Below are 21,450 nucleotides of genomic sequence, written 5' to 3'. Positions count from 1 at the left end.
TAATGTTTCCTAACTGTAGATTAATTTCCCTTGCATTAATGTTAATTATTTTTAAGTGCTTGTAATATGACAGTTTAAGCTCAAATACAAAAGACATTATAACCTATTATATTTCTATTCTTGGCTTATCTGAACAGGGGGAATTTGTGTCCTGTTTGTTGTCACTCTTGCGACAAATGACTGATAGACATTATCAACAGCTTCTTGATAGCTTCAACACAAAGGAAGAGCTGAGGGTAAGTAACTGAATCGTCTTTCCACTTCTTCAAGTCTCTTTTTATTTCTCTTTTTTATTTATTTCCCCCTAAGATATTCCTGTGCTTTGATGAAACACTTCAGGTTTTAAATGCAATCTGTTTTTCATATTAGCTAACTTTTGCGCAGCATCCTTAGGTCCACTCTGACGGTGGGACTAAGGTTCTGTTGCTTCTGCAATGACAGCAGATAGAATAGGGATGGGGAGGAATATATAATAGCTTTAAAGCCATAAACTTAGCCTCAAAGCCTGTTTTAAAGATAGTGCCAGTCTAAGGTTACACAGTTCTGCTTGATTCTTCCTGCCCGGCAGCTGGGTTTTTTTTTGTTTTATTATAGGTATTATTTATTAATTAATTTTTAAAATTTTATATGGCAATGGCAAACACACAGCTTGAGAATCGCATATTCAACTAACTCTCCATTTTCCTTAACTGTGCAGCAAGTCCATTGGCAGGAGGACCTGTCAGACTTGTAATGTGTATCTGGCCAGTTAGATCATGGAAGAGAGTAGCTGCAGAACTCTTTCAGGGCAGCTTCTATCAATTTCATTGATGGAGTTACCAGGTTCATGGAGATACAGCATTTTTCATTCCTTTTTGGAGGAGGGGGATGGATTTTTAAAAAATGTGTTTAAAAGGAAGATTTCCTGTGTAATGTGTATATTAAGACTTCCACTCTGCTAGACCCTGGGAAACTTATTTAGTACCAAATTCGATCCACACAAGAAATCTTGACTGATAGCTTCTGCCCATTATTCTACCAGTGATCCTAGATAGGAAAGTAATAATGTCTTAGTGTGTTAGTGTATTTTCAGATGTTACTCTTAAATTACCATTTAACAAACTTAAGTACTAGCCTGGAAAGGGGAGTCTAGTCATGGTGCAATTTCAGATTTCATTAAATTCCTGGTAGCTGTTTAGAGCTGCTCTGAAGACAACATACCATTCGTGAGTGCCTTTTTGTTGTGAGATGGTCGTATTGAGCTTGAAAGGTAAAAAATGCTGCTGAGAAGTTACCTCTGTTGGGAATCAAGGATACTACCTAGGAGTTATATAGGGTGGACAATTTTTATACTAGTATTACAGCATCTGTTTTCACCTCGCGTAGTTCTTAGAATCATAGAATTGCCTGGGTTGGAAGGGACCCACAAGGATCATCGAGTCCAACTCCTGTCCCTGCACAGGACAACCCCAAAATTTACACCTTATCTCTGAAGGCATTGTCCAAGTGCTTCTTGGATATTATCAGGCTTGGCACCGTGACTACCTCTGTGTTGCAGTGCCTCCGCCACCCTCTGGGTGAAGAACCTTTTCCTTTGCTATGCCTAAGCAAATTTTAGTATATGTTGTGGAACCTAGGCATTTTTAACTGAAAATAGTTTCCCTTTTGTTTGAGTTCTGAGCAGGTCTATATTCCTAGGATTAGATTTTTATATTTCCTAGGGGTTTGAAGCTTGATTTCTGTTTGATGTATCTTATGAAATACAGTGTTGAGTTTATTCAGACTTTCTTACTTCTAGAACATGAAAAAATGTCTAGAATTAATGCTTGAATGGTGTTTGATTTAACACATTTATATTCCCCCCACGCACATACCCTACTATTATACAGAGACATATGGAAAGCAGCTGTAGCCAGTGCCATAAGCTATCAAAATAGAGGTCTTAAGAACTCAAGTCCAGCGTTTGTTATTTCCATTCAGATCTCATCAAATCAGCATCAGCTCCACCAGTGATTCAGTGGCAGTAGGTTGATCATAATTAATGCAACATTCCTTCTTTTCTGAATCTTAAATAATGGGTTTTTTCCTCACTTGGAAATATCAAATATCACTGAAATGTGTATAACTGAGAGCAAGACAGAAGGGTGAGACCTATTGTGTGAGGCTGACACTGCTGTTAATCATGAGGTGATTGTGTATGACTTAGGGTATCTAAACCATCTTGCCACTTACGTCTATTCTTCTGCTTTGTTTGCCAAATGTGGGACTTCCCTGGTATTTTATACTGCTTTAAGATACGCTTCTTAGGAAATTACATCAGTATGAGTATGAAGATTCAGAAGGTGTAAATATCTGCAATAAGACTTCTTTTTGTCTGAGGTGCTTTTAGAGGCTGGACTAGTAGCCATAGTTAATCTTGTGACTAGTATGTGCTTTGGGATTTAAGCTTCAGTGGTAACTACCATCAGCCTGCTGTACTTTTGAATCCTCTCTTTGCCCCTGGTCAGTGATGTCAAAGTGGATTGGGTCTTCCCTAAGCCATGTTACAAGCTACAAATCTGATACAGGGTTTGCAAGGGACTTATCTGAGTGTAACCCAGGCCTTTGAATTGCTACCTGCTGTGCTTTTTTGCTTTGACTACCTCTGTTTATAATTAACCATCTATACTGAATGATTAGGCACTGATATCACAAGGTATTTCTTCCTTCTTCCAGACTAATTCTGAAGGCGACTATGTCAAGTACTTGCATGTTTGCTCAGCATTTGTGATACTTTTAAAAAAATACCCCCACCAAACTACTTCTCCAACAAAAATTCACTCATGCAAGCACCTGTAAAAAGGGAATGTTGTCATTCATTCTGTCGAAACATATTTGCAGTTCTTATTCTTTTTTTTTTTAACAGCCTATACCAAAATTATTAAAGACTGTTTCCAGCTTGTTAATCACAGTATAGCAAAATGGAGACTTTGAAGGAATGGCATGTACACATTTTTCTATGACATGCATCTGGGGGATGCTTTAAACAAGTGGTTGTTTATGGAAATATTTCCTCTATTTTGTGAATATATTTAGTTTAAGTAATTGACATGATGACTATTTTTATTTTAGTCAGTTCTTTGAGAGTCAGGTTTTTTCCACACAAAGCAGAAGATAGAAGAAACATTTTATATTTGAAAACAAGCAAATGAAGTAAGAAAGGAATGACAGGGGATTCATGGCTAAGTGGTAGCACCAGAGACTATACTTCACTCACTTTTTGAAACATTGCATTTAATGAGGCAGTAATTTTAAATGCTTCCTTTTATCTTTCAATATTATTTTAAAGATATACTCCTTTTGCTTACCACAAAATATGATCTTCTTCTAGTAAATATATTTTATAGCAATTTATAGAACAGAGGCGCCCTTGTAGGCAGATATTTGCTGCCACAAAAAAGCTCAGATCTAATTTGTGACAAAAGGTAAAAGTGGAAGTTGAAGTTATAAATAGGAGGAGGGAAGAGGGAAAGTGAAAGAGAAAAACAGTATGTGTTAGCACAATGCAGCTTTAACCACAGCAAGGTGGTTTTGGTTGATATGTGGGGATAAATTAATATTAATTTAGTATTAAACTAAGAATAAAAGAAGACAAAACAAACAGATAAGCACATGCCAGAAGGCCTAGTTTTCATCCATTGGCAGTGTACCCTACATAATGTGGCAGAATAGACATACAGGAGAGATCTGATGAAGGAAAAGATAGTATTTCAGAGGTATGGGTGTAAACCTTACTAGATCTCTGATGCCTCTCTTCCAGCTAAAGGAGCCTGAGCAGGGTAAGGTGGGTGCCGAACCCTACCCCCAAGTGCAATTTATTCCACTGTACTCTAATGACCCCTTGGACATGGGCTGTGTGAGGTCCATAGGCATGGGGAATGTCTCTGATGGAGAAGCTCAGTTCTAGCCACCATCCCTCCCCTGCTATGCAGGGACATCCATTCATGTACGGGACTTCTGACAGGATGAGTGCTGGGGCAGAGGGGTAGCTCTGAAACAAATATTTGGGTGGCTTCTGATGTAGACTGAGGAAGCAGTGAAGGAAAGATCTGGGAAAGGAGTTGGCCACAGGATGGATGAGTTGTCCAGGCAGAGAGAGCTCACTGTCGAACCATCCTCTTATGGGCACCTGGGCACTCTGCAAAAAGCGCTCTAGGATGCACTACAAAGACTTGATATCAAGCAGCTTGATAACTCTGCAGTGCGAACCAAAACAATCGGTGATCGAGCAATTAGCTTCAAAGCGGACTGTTGACCCAAACTAAAATGCTAATAATAGATGCACCCTGAGAGATCCAGTGAAGATTCTGACCTGCTTTACAGAGGATTTTACATGCATATAGGGAAATGTGAAAGAAATTCCAAGGCGGTTTTTGATTACATGAATAGATGGTTTCCAGTCTCTCAGAAGGCCGTGCTTCTCACTTAATCACGGTTCAATAATTTCATCAAGCGAATATTGCTGCTAGAGGAAACTGAACTGTGATATTGTGATATTATTTAAGTGGTGCAAGATAGCGCAAGAGCTTATGTACACTAGGTAGGAATATTAAGAGATGGTATTTAGAGTATGTAAAAGAAAAAAATTACTCCCTTGCTGTCTCTTAAGATAGAAGGCATATGAGACATTAGTTATATCGGTACTCAACCAACCAAATGTTAGTTCACTTATACTGCTGGCAAAAATGTTTTTTAAATGTTAAAATCTGTTACTAAATTGTTATGTTATGTTCAGCAGAGTGGATACAACTATGAAAGACAATAGTTTAGTGCAAAGGAAACAGTTCAAATTATCATTACAAAATTGATCTTCTGTGAACGGTGTTTCATAGTGTTGTGGTTTAGCCAAAACCAGGACACATAGTAATGTCTTGTGATGTTTGGACCATGAAAAAGAAACGAGCAATTGCATCGTGCAAAATGCTGGGCATTGTAATGCTGATCTGCTGATCAAAACGTTTTGTGGAATTGCTACATGGAGGTGGGTCCCTTGGGAGCAAACACTGGCACTGAGTATCGATGAGCAGTGCTGAGACATGAAGGATACCAGAACATTAATGGCAAAGTCATGCTAGTCACCTGGCATTTTACCCTTTGGTTATTTTCACACTTATAATGGATTCCTAGGGAAATGTATTACCAAATATACAAAAACAGAATAATGAAAAATACAAGTTAGCTACAGATTAACTCTCTTAATAGAAGCTTAATAGTTGTATCTTGAAAATCTTAAAACTGACTAGTTTTTCTAAAGCTTTTTATAACTCATCTGTTTCTTTCAGTTATATCTCAGCTTTGAATTATACTGCATTTTATTTATATGTTTTTAACACGTACTGTAACAGAGAGATCTTCAGTCTTACTCCGGCTTCTCAAATCCACATTTTGTATCTAATATCACATATCACTAAATTGATGACACCATTTTCTATTTTTTCTGTTAAAATTAGACATAATTAGCCTGGTGTTAGGGATTAAAATTTAATGCCAGTGTCTACCTTTGCTTTGTTTTAAAGTTTGCCTGGAATAAAAGATTTATTCTGGTTTTAGCCTAGTTACCTAAAGAAAAGAAGTATATATGATCTTCCTCTCTGTCTGTCATTCTGTTTTTAATGACTTTTTAACAAGCTGATGAATTGGAACAGGCTGCCCAGAGAGGTGGTGCAGTCACCATCCCTGGAGGTATTTAAAAGATGTGTAGGTGTGGTGCTTAGGGACATGGTTTAGTGGTGGACCTGTCAGTGTTACATTAATGATTGGGCTTGATGATCTTAAAGATCTTTTCCAACCTTAATGATTCTATGATTCTAATTTCAGAAGGCTTTGGCAGTGGCCCATGGGTCTCAAAGGCACTAGGTTTACACCTCATGTAGCTCTTGGCTTTTAAGTCTGCGTGGTTTAGCCCCAGTCAGCAACCAAGCACCACCCAGCCACTCGCTCACCCTCCCTGCCATGGTGGGGTGGGGCAGAGAGTCTGAAGAGCAAGAGCAAGAAAACTCATGGGTTGAGATAAGAGTATAATAGTAATAATAATAATCATCATCGTTATTATCCATGAAAAGGAAAACAACAAGAAAGAAACAAAACCCTGGAAAAACAAGAGATGCAGCTGCTCACCACCCACTGACCGATGCCCAGCCAGTCCCCAAGCAGTGATTGCTGCCCCCTGGCCAACTCCCCCCAGTTGATATACTGCGCGTGATGTGATATGGTATGGAATATCGCTTTGGCCAGTTTGGATCAGCTGTCCTGGCTGTGCCCCCTCCCCTCCTGGCTTCTTGTGCACCCAGCAGAGCATGGGAAGCTGAAAAAGTCGTTGACTAGTGTAAGCCCTACTTAGCAACAACTAAAATATCACTGTGTTACCAACATTATTCTCATCCTAAATCCAAAACACAGCACTATACCAGCTACTAGGAAGAAAATTAACTCTATCCAAGCCAAAACCAGGACAAAGTCCTTAAACTATTGCTTGGTTTCCCAGCAGGAGGCCATGTGTTCTCTTCAGTTCAGCGACCAGTCAGGTAGCTCCCTAACACCAGCAACACGTATTGTGTCTGGATAACAGTCAGGATAAAAATGGGGTATTGGAGAATTTGGGACATAATTGTGAGGTGACATACAGCAGCATTTGAGGCATTGCCATATTGTTGGGATATGGCACAGATCTGCAGGGATTACAGCACAGGGAAGGGAGGTAACCCCTAAACAAAAAAGAGGAGCAGGCAGAAGTGTTGAAATTTAACTACAAGGTGCAAAGCTATAGGACAGCAGTCTGGAATAAATATGTTGCTTGCCGAGCTACTTGTTTATCTGTAAAGCTGGTCACCTGCTTTGAAACACTATGTTATCTGCAATGAGTATCATTTGTACTTTTTAATACAGCTAAATTTTTGGCATCTTGCTCTGAAAACAGGTTGTCTTTTTTATGTAATCTCTAGTGGGTGGGTGCAGGGATCTCAGCTGCCTTTCCCAGTGCCTGCATTCGTCCCCCTTTACAGTGATTCTCTAATGAAAGACATCTGTTGTGCAATGCCCATCATCTACACTTTGGTAAATGCACTAGAGAATATATTTTGGTGTTTAAAATTACTTGGTATCCTTTGGTTGTGTCTTCAACTCATCTGTGTTTCAGGTTAACTCTTTAGAAGTGGTGTGGGCAGAATCAATACAAAACATTTCAAGGTCAGGTACCACACTGATTCTGTTAGGTGTGTTATATCACTTGCCTCATGCTGTTCATGATATCAAAAGCTCCATTTTGCTTACTAAAAAAATACTGGCAGTGCTATACACAATCAAGATGGGCCTTTAGAAATATTATCCTGGTTGGTAGTTTTATTTGTGAAAAGAAAATCTGAAAAAGCTTGTGCTGAGAGGAGTAGTTTAATTTAGTTATTTATTAGTGAGTTAAATGACATAGGAGATGATAATGCTAAAAGCTCTTAATCAGTGCTTTCTACATTCAAAGTAGCTCACAGGCGTTCACGGCTTTTATGAGTTCAGAACATGAGGCAGAATGGTTAAGTGACCTGCATACAGACAGACAGCTGCGATAACAATTCAGGGGCCTGGGTGTCACTATTGAATTCATGGGTCTTTGCAAACCCAATGATAAAATTGCCCTTACGCTCTCTCTCTTTCCCAGCAAATAATGCCACTTTTAGAATAAGTCTTGAAAGTGATGAAAACCTGGCATGATTAAGGAGATATTCAGAACTCTGTAGTGTTTGTAAAGTGCTTTTTTGATTTGCAAATTGTTCTCAGGATCACATTTGTGGAAGCGTATGGGTGGAAACCAAATGCATCTTTGACACTTCTCTTATGCATTGCTGTCAATCAAATGGCACATTAAATTAGTTTCCTTCTTTGAAGAAAAATGAATTAAATCACTATTTGAAGCTTTCTTGGGGAATCAATACAATGAAAAAATATTCAGAGGCATACCTGTGTTGAAAATAAATGCAATTCTGCGCTTTCTATAATGATTTTTTGTCTCTGATTAGACTATTTTTGAAGCTCACTGCTCTTTTTAAAGCAGCAAAGACATATGACTGCTTCTTTTCCTTCAACAGGATTTCCTGCTGCAGATTTTCACTGTATTTCGGATACTCATACGACCAGAGATGTTTCCAAAAGACTGGACAGTGATGCGTTTGGTTGCAAACAAGTAAGGCATTTTTAATGTTAATAAAAAATACGGGTAGTGTGCAAAGATCACGGTATAAATAAATAAAGTTATATGATGTACATAATAAAAATTCAAAATATCTTTTATAACGTTGGCTGTAGTTTTTCACTTTTGAACACAAGATTGAAAAATCTCTGGACTTATTTTACATGACAACTTCATCACATAATCTGTACCTCTTTCTATTCTGAATTTCAGTAAGCACATATAACTGGAAACTCAGAAACACTTTTACAGAATGAAGATGCTAAGCATCAACAGCTTTGTTTTCCAAGTAGCAAATGACAAGTCTCAACAGAGCTTCATTTCAGATCTGTTTGTTGAAATGCTGAGTTGGTAAAGATCTGTTTGCTCTCAAGAAGAAATTATCTGCTGTAATATCATTAATGATGCTTTTGCAGGTTTGTTAATTTAGTGCTTGTCAGAAAAAACACAAAAATCACAGATCAGGAAATGAGGTACAGCACAGGTAACAGTAACATAGGGCTCTAAGCATTGCCTAGAGATACTTTGAGATGTAACCTGCCTTTGAGCTATTCCCTCTCTGCCCAGGTCTTAATTTAGAGAAACAGGTTCCCAGTGTTTCTGAGAAGTCATTACAATGGGTCTGAAACTATTGAATTTTATTTCACTTATATCACCAGCTATGCTTTTTTGTAGGCTTAGCTTTAGATCAGATAATCCAGCTGAACGGTCAACACAATTCTAGAAGCACCAGTGTTGGCAGAAGAGGGGGGTTGTGCTGGGCAGACCTAGGAATTCAGAATTTAGGACTGACTTAAACTTTTGTGGTATGCATTGCAATCTCTGATGGAAATTGGTTTTTAGTCTGCATTGTGCCTGCTGGCTCCAAGGAAAATTTAAATTCCTGGTGCTGTACAGACTACTAGTAACAATATTGTTACAATTAAATTTGGCAAAAATTGTATTCAGAATATATATCTGTTACGTGTGTGTGGCTATGCAAGCATCATAGTATTTGTTCAAACTTTGTAATGACTTGGAAAAAAAACCATTTTTTGTTCACTTTTATTAGTTCACTTAGTGTTGCTGCTCTTGCCAGGTTTGAATTCCACAAAAAAAAGAATAATCACAGAATGGACATGATAATTTGTTTCTGTGTATGATACTAAAGAAGATATGGCTGATACCAGCCTGCATCTGGTAATAATGCTTAAGAAATAAATTAAGAAACACAGGAAAGAGGGAAAAAACATAGGAACTTTTATACTAAATAGATATCCTAAGAAATTGTTATATATTCCAGAAACAGCTGGCTTGGCAGATGGCTTTGCAACAGCTGACATGTACAAACTAAGATTTAGGAACGACCTTGGCACATGTTTCTCAGGCTGGTGGTGTTCAGATGTGCTAAAGATGATGATACTAAATTCTGCAAAAGGAATATTTACTTGCAGCAGTACTTTAGTTACTTCACGCATCTTTTATTAATCCTTGTCATGTTGTTTCTGACTATCTAGGAGGTGACTCTGACAAGTTCTGTGAGGCAAAAAAAAAAAAATAGGCAGAAGTTGACAGCAACTGCTGGTGGGAACTGGCCATAAGAAGCCAGTCAGATTGGCTAACTGAACCCAATAACACACAATTGATAAGCATTACTGCCAGCAAGTGGAATGTAAACACATCTTTACCAGTTTGGCATTCAGTAATTGCTTTGCTAGGCATTTGTTCCTCTGTAGACGAAATGCTGGTTTGCTCTGAAACAAGGGGCTGGCCGGGTGTACTTAAAAGTGTGTTGTAAACTGAAGACTCATCGCTCCTGTGTTATATATCTAGGGCTTAGCAACCGTTTCTTTTTGAGGCAGCAGAAAGGAAAATCCACTTCTGTTCTCTCTTCAGCTGCAGAGCACTAGTTTTTCCAGAGCTGTTTCTGAATGGGAGCTCCCCGCTTTCACCTGTGTCCCCCCACTGCCATTGCAGTGGCTGCCTTCCTCCAGCTTCCCCAGGGTGTTCAAAAGCAGAGTGCCACAAAATAGTAGCTTTGCTAGAACTGTCCCAACCCAAACTCTTTCAGTAAAAACGGAAGAGCCTAGAGGCAGGATGAAAAATTAGGGCATTGCTAGTGCCACAGGCAGAAGCAGCTGTGAGCCGTTGTCCCTGAGCTTCACTTGATGAGCCGGAGCACTTCCCATGATCTGAGACTCTTGAGGATTGAAGGCAAAACTTCTTGAACTCCTCATTCCTCTGTTCATGTCTAAAAGGAAGAACTAGAAGGTCTAGCACATCTTTTTAAGAGCATAATCAAATAATCCATTAACAGTCCAGATCTTTCCTAACTCCTGCTTCCCAGGAATAAAATAACCGTCGTGTTTCCTGTGTCAAATGGCCGCCTTCTCAGCTCTCTGGGCTTCAGCCTGAGAAACGGTAGCTAATCTGAAGGCAGTGTGTGTCTTGGGAGCTACACCCATCGCTGCGGTCACATCACCAGCAGCACTGTCTTTTCTCTCCCCTGTCCCTAGAGTGATACAGAAATTCAAACTGTCTGATATTTACAGGAAGAGAGATTTAGCCTGCCTGAGCCTAGGGAAGAAATGAGTCCTAGCAAGGATATAATCAGGTAATAAGCTTTTCCGGGGGGGGAGGGGGGCAGAAAAACAACATTTTTTTTCTCTTATTTATATATGCAGAACTTAAATTATGTGAAAGATTTTTAGGTCTTAAAATGCCTTAATTCTTTTAATATATGATATTTATATGTAAAAATATTGCTGCCCCTGGTTTCTAGATTGTTTTCTTCCTTGTTGCAGTGTTTTCAGTAATTGTGTGGCATCTGATACATGGATGCTGTCTGGGATTAAAAAAAAAAAACAACGAACCAACCTAGAAGATACTATGAGCTCAAAAAGACAAATCTGTAACTATCCAGAAATTAAGATACCTCATGATGATGCATGCATGATCTATAATTCTGAATGTCTGAATGCTCAACATGAAAAAGTATTAATGGCTAGCATTTTAAAGCTACCAAGTGACTACCAAGTGAGAAATAAAGTAACGTTTTAAAAGGCAGTATGGGCACTAAAGCAGAGAAACAGATCTTTTTTGAATTGTGTTCTGTGATGGAAGGAGAAGAACATGCAAAAAAATCCTTAATGTTTATGAGCTTCTAGCAGTTGAGCAATGAGACAGAAATTAACTCTGTTTAAAACTGCATAACCATGTAAGATCTGTAGTGACCTAATCAGCGTACATTCAGCAAAGCAAAATAATTACTTATGGTTATCTAATATTTCTAACATGGATGTTACTACTGAGTGGCAAAATATGTTTTTATATATACTACGGAAAATATAGTTTTAATTTCTTTCATTATAGGGATAGACTTACTTTCTACATCACCTAGGCAGTAAGCTAGCTTGCTGGCCCTCTAAGCAAAGCTTCTATTTGTAACTGCAAATGAACACCACATAATACAGGAAGATGTCCGAATCAGTTGCCTAGTGCCAGAGAGGAATCCAAAATTCTATAATAAAATATGCCAGTCTAAAATTAAAGCTTCTGGATAACACCTTCATAATGTCTCTTTCAAATGGAAATCACTGTGTGATGGTCACTTGCTTAAGTTACCCCAAGGTTAGGAAGAGAATCACTTACCTAGTGCTTTAATTGACTGGCATCTTTGAGAGCATTTAACAGACTCAGCTGAACGACAGCAACGTCATGTTTCATTAACAGTCGAGGAGGCTTTTGGAGAACAAAGTGAGTTTCCATTACTTGCTAAGCAAAGGTTTGATATTTATAATTAGTATGCCTATGTATTATTGAACAATGAATAATTTTCCACTGCTCTCGGTATGCAAGAAGCTTTAATTTTAAAGATCTCTGTATGATTAACTATGTATAGTCTTTCAGCATTTCGTTGAATGGTAGAGATGCTAGATCATCCACTTCACAATTTGAATCTTATAAGCATACAAAATGGATGTGTGAATATTCTCATTTACAGTAAAATAATTGATCTGTAATGTTTACTGTAGTGTGTTCCTTACACTAAAATTCCAAATGTATATACTGACAGTTGGGCAAAGGGACCGCAAACAGAGAATCCTTTTGGTTATCTAAGTCAGTAATGACTGAAAGATTATTTTAAAAAAAAAAAAAAAAAGTAACTCAGAGTATAGAGTAAGGGAAGGCATCGAACTAGCATTAGTTTCATCATTATACTGCTTTGAAGAATCCTGTTAGCTCCCGTGGTGTGGGAGTCTAAGACTCCTACAATGAACAAAAATTCTTGCTTTTATGTAATACACAGTGTTGCTAACAGCATTCTTGCTTTTATGTAATAGAAAATGTTTCTAACAACTGAACCTGACATACAGTCTGTCACAAAATGCATATATATACATTAGTATGCATGTATGAATAAGTTTATATACATATAACAACAGATATATACACATATATGTGATTGTTAATTTCATTTATTTATGAAATATGAAAGAAACTCTTTTTTTGTTCAAACACCTCTGTGCTTGGAAAGATTTCACTCTGAAATAGCAAAGGATGAAATGAGAAGCTAATGTTATAGATTTGTCCCATATGCGAATGGAAAAGAAAGCTTTCATTTTGTACCGTTGGCTGCCCAGGCAAAAGCCAGGTTGCCAGAGCATGGTCCAGGCAGCAAACTAGTTGCTGAACTTCTGGGGGCTGCTTTGGATTTTTCAAACAGGTTATTGCAGAGAGGTTTTCTGTGCAAATTTGATGGAAAAGACACTCTGTCAAAAATGGCCTGACCAGACCTTGGGTTAGCATTCTGTATATGGGCCCAGAATAATTTAGTAGCTAAAAGCAGAGGTTTTTCTCCTGTAAAAGTCAGTGGTTGTGAACAAATTTGTGACAGGTGGTAAGAGGAAAAAAAGCAAGGTTTGTCACAAACTCAATGTGTTTTAGTTTGATACTCAAATGGATTTTAAATAAATGTTGTTGTTTTGAAATTGTTGGCTGGGAAGCAACTTGGAATGTGAGTATTGTACCAGATCAGGCAGCTGTCCATCTCTCCATCTCTCCTCTGGTTTCTGCCTCTGATTTGTGCATTTTTGCTTTTTTTTTTTCCCTTTATAGACCCTACATTATTTTTAGGAAAAGAGGAAAGACAACTCCCAACCTGAGTAATGTCTTCTGTCCTACCTGATTTTAGGTTGTTGTGAATTCAGAATAACAGACTGTGGGTCAAAAACAATGGCTTCCATATTTCTGTGTTCAGTCTGATGCTCTGAGATTTTTTTATCTACAACATATACACTCTCGCTCTACAGACCTACATTTTATCAACTAATCCATATCATATCTTCGGCTTACCAGATAAATCAAGCCTGAGCTGTGTTGCCTATAGAAAGAAATAACTGCATTGCAGTTATTCTGTTATCTCAGGAAAATTCTGGGGGAAATATTCTAAAAATTGCATTTAAGATTTCTACTCTAATCACAGCCTCATAAGAATTTAAGCTCTTCAGTTTCACCTGCCATGGAAGGAATGTGGCAAAAAAGGAATTGTCTCAGACATAAATACAACGATGTAATGTAAACTTGGCAATATGGCTGCGGTTCTTGACATCTGGTGGGATTTTTTCTTGCATAGTTTTTCAGAGATTTACTAGTTTGGACTTCGGCTGAAATTTTACATAGCAATAGTTCTGATGAACTGACCTTTTCTATCAGAACATCTTCCTGAAATATGCAACCTATTTCCATTTTGTGAAACATATGGGCTGTAATTTAAATCATGCACAATAACAAGAATGACAGGACTCTATTTCTTATCCATGCCTTGATTCTTAGCTTTGCTTATATTACAGTTAACGTTTCATTTGCCTTCCATGCTGCAACAGGGAGTGAGGGAGTGCTGTGCACGTACTGTAACTCCCCATTAGTGAAAAAGTGGCGTGAGTTGTACAGATGAGTGCTAAACATGGAACACTACTTCAGTAGAAAAACTACAGTATAATTGTTGAGAAAATACAATGTATGACAATTATATTTGAGCAATGGAACTAGAAGAAATGAAACCTGAGACTCAAGCAGTGTTCCAAAAAAAACTGTCTTGGCTGTTACTGGTGTTCAGACACATCAAACCAGAAGGTAAAGTTTGGCAGGGACAGGCACTTTAAAAGTAAAGAAATGGAAGCAAACATTTGAACTAGTAATAAGCTAAATGATACATAACCATTTTGGATTTATAAACTTGAAATCTGTCAAAAGTGCTAGAAGAAAAAAATACTTTAACTCCTAGGTGGGTTGGTTAACGTGTAATTCTTCAGCGTTTTAAAGATGAAAAATATTAGACCCTTAAAATATACGTGTTGCTGTTATTATATTTAATAAAACATATTTTGTCTTGAATGCCTTGCAAAAATAGTAGAAAATGAAGTCCAAAGTATCAAAAGGGAAACAAGTTTTAGCATTGTAACAGCATACAGGTCAAGAACCATGTTCAGAAAAGTACTAGATATATTAACAGAAGATAGATGGCAATTAAATGAAATGTGTAGATGTAACCTTTTTCTCAGGTCTTTAAACAGTTGATTGTTGTAAAATACATGAGTGTGACAGCAAAAAGATCATTCTATGTTTATCTTTTTTCCTACCCCGTAAGCATCCACTACTGACTACTTTCAAAAATAATTTAATAGTTTATGTGGATTTTTGGTTTGACTAAAATCTGTTGATAGACACAAGTGCTGCAGAGGTTAGCTTAAGGGTTGAAACATTGAAATGAATCATATTTAAATAATCTTTAAGGATGTTCTGTTTCTGTGGATTACCAAACTTGGTTGCTGCAATGAACAAGACTGTCATTGACCCCTCGTGACAACCACTGTGGAAGGATTTGGGTCATATATTTACCTAAGATAGATGAATGTCATTCAGGCAGGTGTCAATGCATGACTGTTTGCAACATACAGAATAGAGATCTTTAGATGCGGACCTTTCTCGCAGAGCTCATGCAGTGTTGCATTTATCTGCTGTAATTAAAAAGACACTTTCTCCATAGGGTTGTCAACACTGTATATTAGTTATTACTAGATAATCTATACGCACATATTTTCAGTACCAAGAAAGCTAAAAGCAAATTGCCCAACTGTATGTATTAGTGCTAGTAGGACAAAATGTGTGTTAAAACTGATATCAGCATTATTTGCAGAGAAAGTTTATGGTTTGTCTTTTTGACCAATTATATTCCGCTATACAGAATGCGTCCTTACATGACACCTATTTTGACTTTTTTTTCTTAATGTGCGTGTCTTCTATCAACTTTCTGCTGTTAATAGTCAGATATTTGGATATGTTTAAAATGTAGTATTTAATGGCACTGTACATGCTACATCTGTTTATTCACTGGAAAAAATGTCTGCTCTGAGTATTAAATATGAATTTCCATTTAATGAAAACTACTGTCTTTTTCATTCTTTTCTTCCCAGTGTGATCATTACTACAGTCTTGTACCTTTCGGATGCCCTTCGTAAAAACTTCTTAAATGAAAACTTTGATTACAAGGTAGAGTAAATGTGTCTAACATAAGATAGATGCAATAGCAGCTACATCATCCTGTGGCTTGGTTTTTTGTTATTAAACTTAGTTCCAGTATCTAAAGAGCTAGAGCATATGCTAAATCAGCAATTTCAAGTGCTCAGAGATTGAGGTTTTTTCTTAAATAGAAGGCTGTCTTAAAAATCAGGAGTGCTGTGCATTTTTTTTATTTCTTCTTATTTTTCTTTTTCTTATTTCAGTCTCTATGTTAGACTACTGATTTAGGATTTTTGCAAAGCAGTTTTTTGCGTTATAGAAACTAATTTTGTTATTTGTCTGTTATTTTGTAGTTACCACAGAAAGGAAAATTATTCCATTTTTGAATCAAGGCAAATTTATCAAAAATGCGGGTTTGCAGTTCTGTAATTTCTCTCCAGACCAATTATCAAGCTACATAATTAAAATTAGAAAACTATGACACTGCGTGGTGAATGTAAAGATGTTAGTGAGTACCTCATATAGTGAGATATGGCAGCTGTGATAAACCGTGAATTAGAGCATGATGCTTTTAGGATTCACATGAGAAGACCTAGGAATACATCTGAAAAGGCCCATTCCCACTGAAACCTGAACAAATATTCTGCCCAACTGAGAGACATTAGCCTAATTGCTTCATCGTAAGAACTGCAGAATTTCCTTCCTAGAGAAGACAGCAAGCTCCTGTTGACTTCCAGCAGAGTTGTGGGTGCTTCTCTGAAAATCCAGGCTCCTGCTGGAGAGATCGGTGGGAATGCAAATTTATCAAATTAACATAACTGGACATGAGAAAGCCTATCCTTCAAGAAGTTCCACAAGTTCAGAGGCTAAAGCTGATAGAAGAATTGCCTGTAGACAAGACATCTATGTTCCTTAATCTTGCTCAGCAATGTTATTACTATCCTGCAGAATGGCTGTGTCTAGATTGGGGCTCCCCCTACACTTTCGTCCTCCTGCCATGCAGCATCTGTAATAGGGTTATAGTAATTAATATTTTACTGTATTTTAAATTTATCTTTAAAATTATCTTTAAATCTTTTAACTAGAAGATTCAATATCTGATTCATAAAGCATGTGCACAGAACATCTGTATATTTGCAGTATGTTAACAAAACCTGGCTTCGGTTTTCTCCAGTGAAATCTGCAGCAAGTGAGACTTGCAAATAATATTATAAAGTAGAACAGGCCAGGGAATGACAATTCTGTTATGTGGTAGCTTTTGAGGTGTCAGAATTTTGGGGGTTTTGGACTTAATGGCATAACTTTCTGTAGTCCTCTATTTAAAAATCCAAAAAGTTTTCCAAATTTAGAAGGTAAGGTTTTCTGGATTGGAGGAATGAAGAAGAATTATCTGCAACTCTGAAACCTTCACATTTAAGAGAGGTAGAATATGTGAAATTCATGTGTTTTTGCTGAACATTTTGGGGTTGGTGAAAAGTATATTTGGATGCAAAGAAATTCAGTCAAAACCAGAGTAATTTATTAGTTGAGACTCAAACAAGTTATGTGATTTGAAAATTTGCATCTTGAGTGGTCATAAAATGGTGGTACTGAGAAAATGAAATAACCAAATGCCATATGCTTATTATAGATATGGGATTCCTACTTTTTTCTTGCTGTCATTTTTATAAACCAGTTATGTCTGCAATTGGAGATGTTCACACCTTCCAAGAAGAAAAAGGTTTTAGAAAAGTAAGTACTGCTGTCGGCTTCTAGAAAACTGTAATAGATCAGTTCTCAAAATGCAAGGCATGGGAGGCTGCAAAAAGGCCTACCAAAAAAATAATGGTAACAGTATTTCCACTGCCTAGAATGAGAGTTGGCTCTGGCCCTTTGTATAGGTCTTCAGAGCTGATAGCAGCCTTTTGGAGAAGGAAATTAGTTCAGATATTGGGAGCAAAATAGCCATGTTGTAGCAGAGCCGACACTAATTTCCTGTTCACGCATAAGTTGGTTCACACTGGATCAGGTGTTTCTGCCAGGCACTGCACTGTTGTCTGTATGAATTAATTTCATTTCTTTAAGCTAGAGCAAAACTATTTGTTCTTAGAGGGAGAACTAGAGCATATTACTACAAAAAATGCCTTTTGCTTCACAGTTGTTACTGATGTATAGCATTTAGAAAGAACTGATAAGTTTGACAATATGGCAAATAAACCTGGGTTTAGGAATCTGGTTTTAGCTGGGTGCAATGGATAGAGCAAAAACGGGAAGAAATCATCACCGTTAAAGTTGTTTTTGATGGACTACAAATGAGACATTTCATTTAACAACGTTACAGAATGGCATATGAACTTGATTTTCTTAAATTATCTCTCACTGTTTTGCTTTATTTTTCAATACATTGCAGATATGGTGACATGCGGGTAACAATGGGATGTGAAATCTTCAGCATGTGGCAAAATTTAGGTGAGTAAACACACCATCAGTAGCTCACAAAATGAAAAACAAATTATTATTTCTTCACCTATTAAATACACTTGCCAGAGATAGAGGAGTTGTTGATAATTAAGTCTTGATTCAAGTCTAGGAAAACTGTAGTTCCCTTCTTTATAGCTAACTTCAGCTATCTAAGCCTTGATACTGTATCTGACCTACCCCTATTTCTTCAAAGAACTGAAAGAATACTATCGGAGAATATTGGGAAAGTAAGTACTGCTCTTTTTGGACAGAATTATTATGCCTGGAAGTATACTTCTGTTCACAATTTTAGTTCTGTTGCCAAACAGTTTAAGGAACAGACATATATCTTAATTCTGAAAGTCTCTTGAGATGCTGGATTTGCATCAAATCCTCCCCTAAGTCCTAGCTGCACTAAAATATAAAGGCATAAACGAATCAGTGACTGATGCATAAATGACACATTGGACAACACGAGAAAAATATACGCTTGGGTATAAACTTAGGAACATTTTTATATTTGTAAGCAATAACTGTGCAAACTGTTTGAAAGTATGAGCCTCAGAGAAATGCAATTAAATGGTGTTTGGGAAGAAAATCAAAACTGAGTAGAAGATTTGGGCACCGTGTTTGTCATCTTTATATTTCAATTATTCAGTTGTACATTAAAGGGCTTATAAAAGATATGAAGACCATTGGTGGTTACTGAGATACTGTCATCTCAATTGTGTAAATCTTTTCCCAGCAAGATATGTAGTTGTAAAACACTGGTCTTTCTGATCAGCCTGTAGTAGAAAGAAATGTTCAAAATAAGAAATATTTGTTTTTTAATATCTTGTTAACATTTGTTATGTATAGCATATTTTATTTATTTACAGAATTTAGTATTGCTTACTTACTCTAAGGCATCCCTCTAAATTATTTGGATACATGGTGGGTATTTCTAAACTGGTATACTGGTAGATATATATATACTGGTATGTATATAAATAAACAGGATGCACTCCAGGGTCCCATCTCCTTCCTGCGTGTTAGGATAAGACCGTCATCTCCCTACTCACATTGTTTTCTGCTGAACGGAAACCCAGTATGCAGGCAAGGAGAGAAACATGATGCCTTTCAATAGGGGCAAGTCCTGTGGGGTACAATATGGAGTTCATCTGGTAATGTGTCCAGTTAAGTACTGTAGTTGGGTTATTTCATATAGTTGGTGTTATGCTAGTCAGCATTTTACAGTGCTCTTAACAGCAAGTGTCATCATAAGCCTTGATCCTTGTAGAGTCACCTTGCTTTCATATGGGTGTGCATCCCAGGATGTTTCCAGCAGAGGGAATGCTGTTATTTCCTTTGCACAAACACAAACACCAAACAGAGCAGCAGGCAGGGGTTACTGCCCACTGGAATATCCAGAGGTAAGCTGGGATGGAAGTGAATTCCCAGCTTGGAAAGTAAGTGCATTGTGATCCATAATTCTCCTATTCTGAAGATATCAGACGTCTTGCACCTGGAGAACTGAAACAAAATGGTCAGTCTTTACTCTATGCCATTTCTAGCTTTCCTGCCAAGGACTTAGTTTTGTAGTTTGTGCTAAGTAGAATATAGTGAGTTAATGGAAGTTGGTTTAGCACTGATTTTAAAGTGAGTTGTTTTGAGAACAGCTGAGTCACGTCTTCCCTTTCCTGCAGTCAAAACATGTACTCCCATTTCTGTACTCACAAAACTAAAGATAGGTAAAAAACAAAGTACTTTTCTCTTTTTGATGAGCATGTAATACAGACAGTTAACCATTTTGTAAACACAAGAACATAGAGCTTAGAAACTGAACTATTTCTAATAAATAAAATGCTCAGAGAGGACTTTGTCTCTCTTTGTTCTCCTTCTGAAAGGCTAACTTGGGATACAGATAACCCCCTGTCTGATAAATTACGTTGGCCTTTTATTCTTCAGTTCTCTACAGTTTTTCCCTGCACTTTTTGGGATTAAGAAATAGCCCATGCTGTGATGGACATGAGATAAAAATCTATAGACATTCAGAGTGCTATTTTTTAATTCTTCAGATAGTATTTGGATTGCTTGATAGCTCACAGGATACTGAATTCACATTCAAGTTCATGTGCATTTTGATTTTAGGGGAACACAAGCTTCACTTTATTCCAGCATTGATTGGCCCCTTCCTGGAAGTGACCTTGATCCCTCAGCCAGACCTGAGGAATGTAATGATTCCCATTTTCCATGACATGATGGACTGGGAGCAAAGGCGAAGTGGCAACTTTAAACAGGTACTGTATATGAAGCTATTTATAAAACAGGGCTGAAATTCAAGCACTTCAGAGAGTGCTGGTCCTAGCCATTAGTGGTTCAGGGTGGAGAAGGCAGCCGCATCATTATACCTGTTGGAGAGAGATTACCAGGATTACTCTCTGCGGGGTTAGTAAGATTCTCCACTTAATGCTATCGTGTTAGTAATTTAAGATGAGGGATAAAATCTATGGCCTGCTGAAGTGAAGAACAAAACTTGAGTTGTCTTCACAAGGTGGATTTTGGGGTGGCTTTTCACCTCTGCTTTACGGCAGTATAGACTGCTGGTTAGATAGGATTCAACTAGCTTCCCTTCCAGTTAGTATGAAAAAAGATCAGATGGTCCTTCTGAGGAATTCTTCTGTAAGGATCCAAGCATTCTTGCTGCTCAAACACCTTCTTAACGGGCTAGGAAGGAACAACCAAGTGTGCCATCTGCTCCCGCAGCTCCCACTCAGTTCTTTCAGACTGCCTCAAACTATTTCTCAGTGCCCTCCTTCCTGCTGCTTCAAATGACGGAAAGCAGAAGTATTTGAATTACTCCCAGGCAATCGTAATGCTTAGGGTGGGAGCTGTATCTGAAACACAAAACAAACTATTAAGAACGGAGGAGTTCATATGATGTAAGTAGGTAGCTTTTCACTATCAATATATAAGTTTATTGTTAAAAACCACCATAGAAATGTTAACAAGGAGCGAGAAGGAAAAAAATCCACTTGTTCCGTTTCTCTGTGTTTTCAGTTTGGGTTTAAATGTAAATCATAATAGATTTATTCTCTAATAAAGTATCTTGACAACAGCTTGGTTTCTCCCCTAGATTTATGGTTGCTAATATATTACTGCTAAAAAGGAGGTTTGAAATATTAACACACAGTGTAGCTTCACCTCTATATATTTTTATAATCAATACACTTAAAAATATGCACTGAAGGAGTCATTAGCCACCAGATACGTTCTGTAAGTTTCTTTGAAAGCTAATATGTAAATCCAGCAAACTGGATTTCTAACCAAATACACTG

The 21,450-nt window shown here is 37.4% G+C and overlaps 1 protein-coding gene across 4 annotated transcripts in view; it reads left to right on the top strand.

Annotated features, from left to right (window-relative positions):
* The window catches only part of DOCK4 (dedicator of cytokinesis 4), a 255,013-nt gene that overhangs the window by 187,888 nt on the left and 45,675 nt on the right, over window positions 1-21,450 (top strand). For all 4 annotated transcript variants that reach the window (XM_075081064.1, XM_075081063.1, XM_075081061.1 and 1 more), the window contains exons 26-31: window positions 138-236; window positions 8,094-8,188; window positions 15,649-15,724; window positions 17,325-17,425; window positions 18,084-18,142; window positions 20,264-20,412. In XM_075081064.1, coding sequence (XP_074937165.1) covers window positions 138-236; window positions 8,094-8,188; window positions 15,649-15,724; window positions 17,325-17,425; window positions 18,084-18,142; window positions 20,264-20,412 — 579 coding nt within the window. The remainder of the gene's footprint in view (window positions 1-137; window positions 237-8,093; window positions 8,189-15,648; window positions 15,725-17,324; window positions 17,426-18,083; window positions 18,143-20,263; window positions 20,413-21,450) is intronic.

Source organism: Phalacrocorax aristotelis, chromosome 1 (assembly GCF_949628215.1).
Source record: "Phalacrocorax aristotelis chromosome 1, bGulAri2.1, whole genome shotgun sequence".
NCBI lineage: Eukaryota > Metazoa > Chordata > Aves > Suliformes > Phalacrocoracidae > Phalacrocorax > Phalacrocorax aristotelis.
The sequence above is the reverse complement of the archived record's forward strand: the minus strand, read 5'-3'. Positions and strand labels throughout refer to the sequence as shown.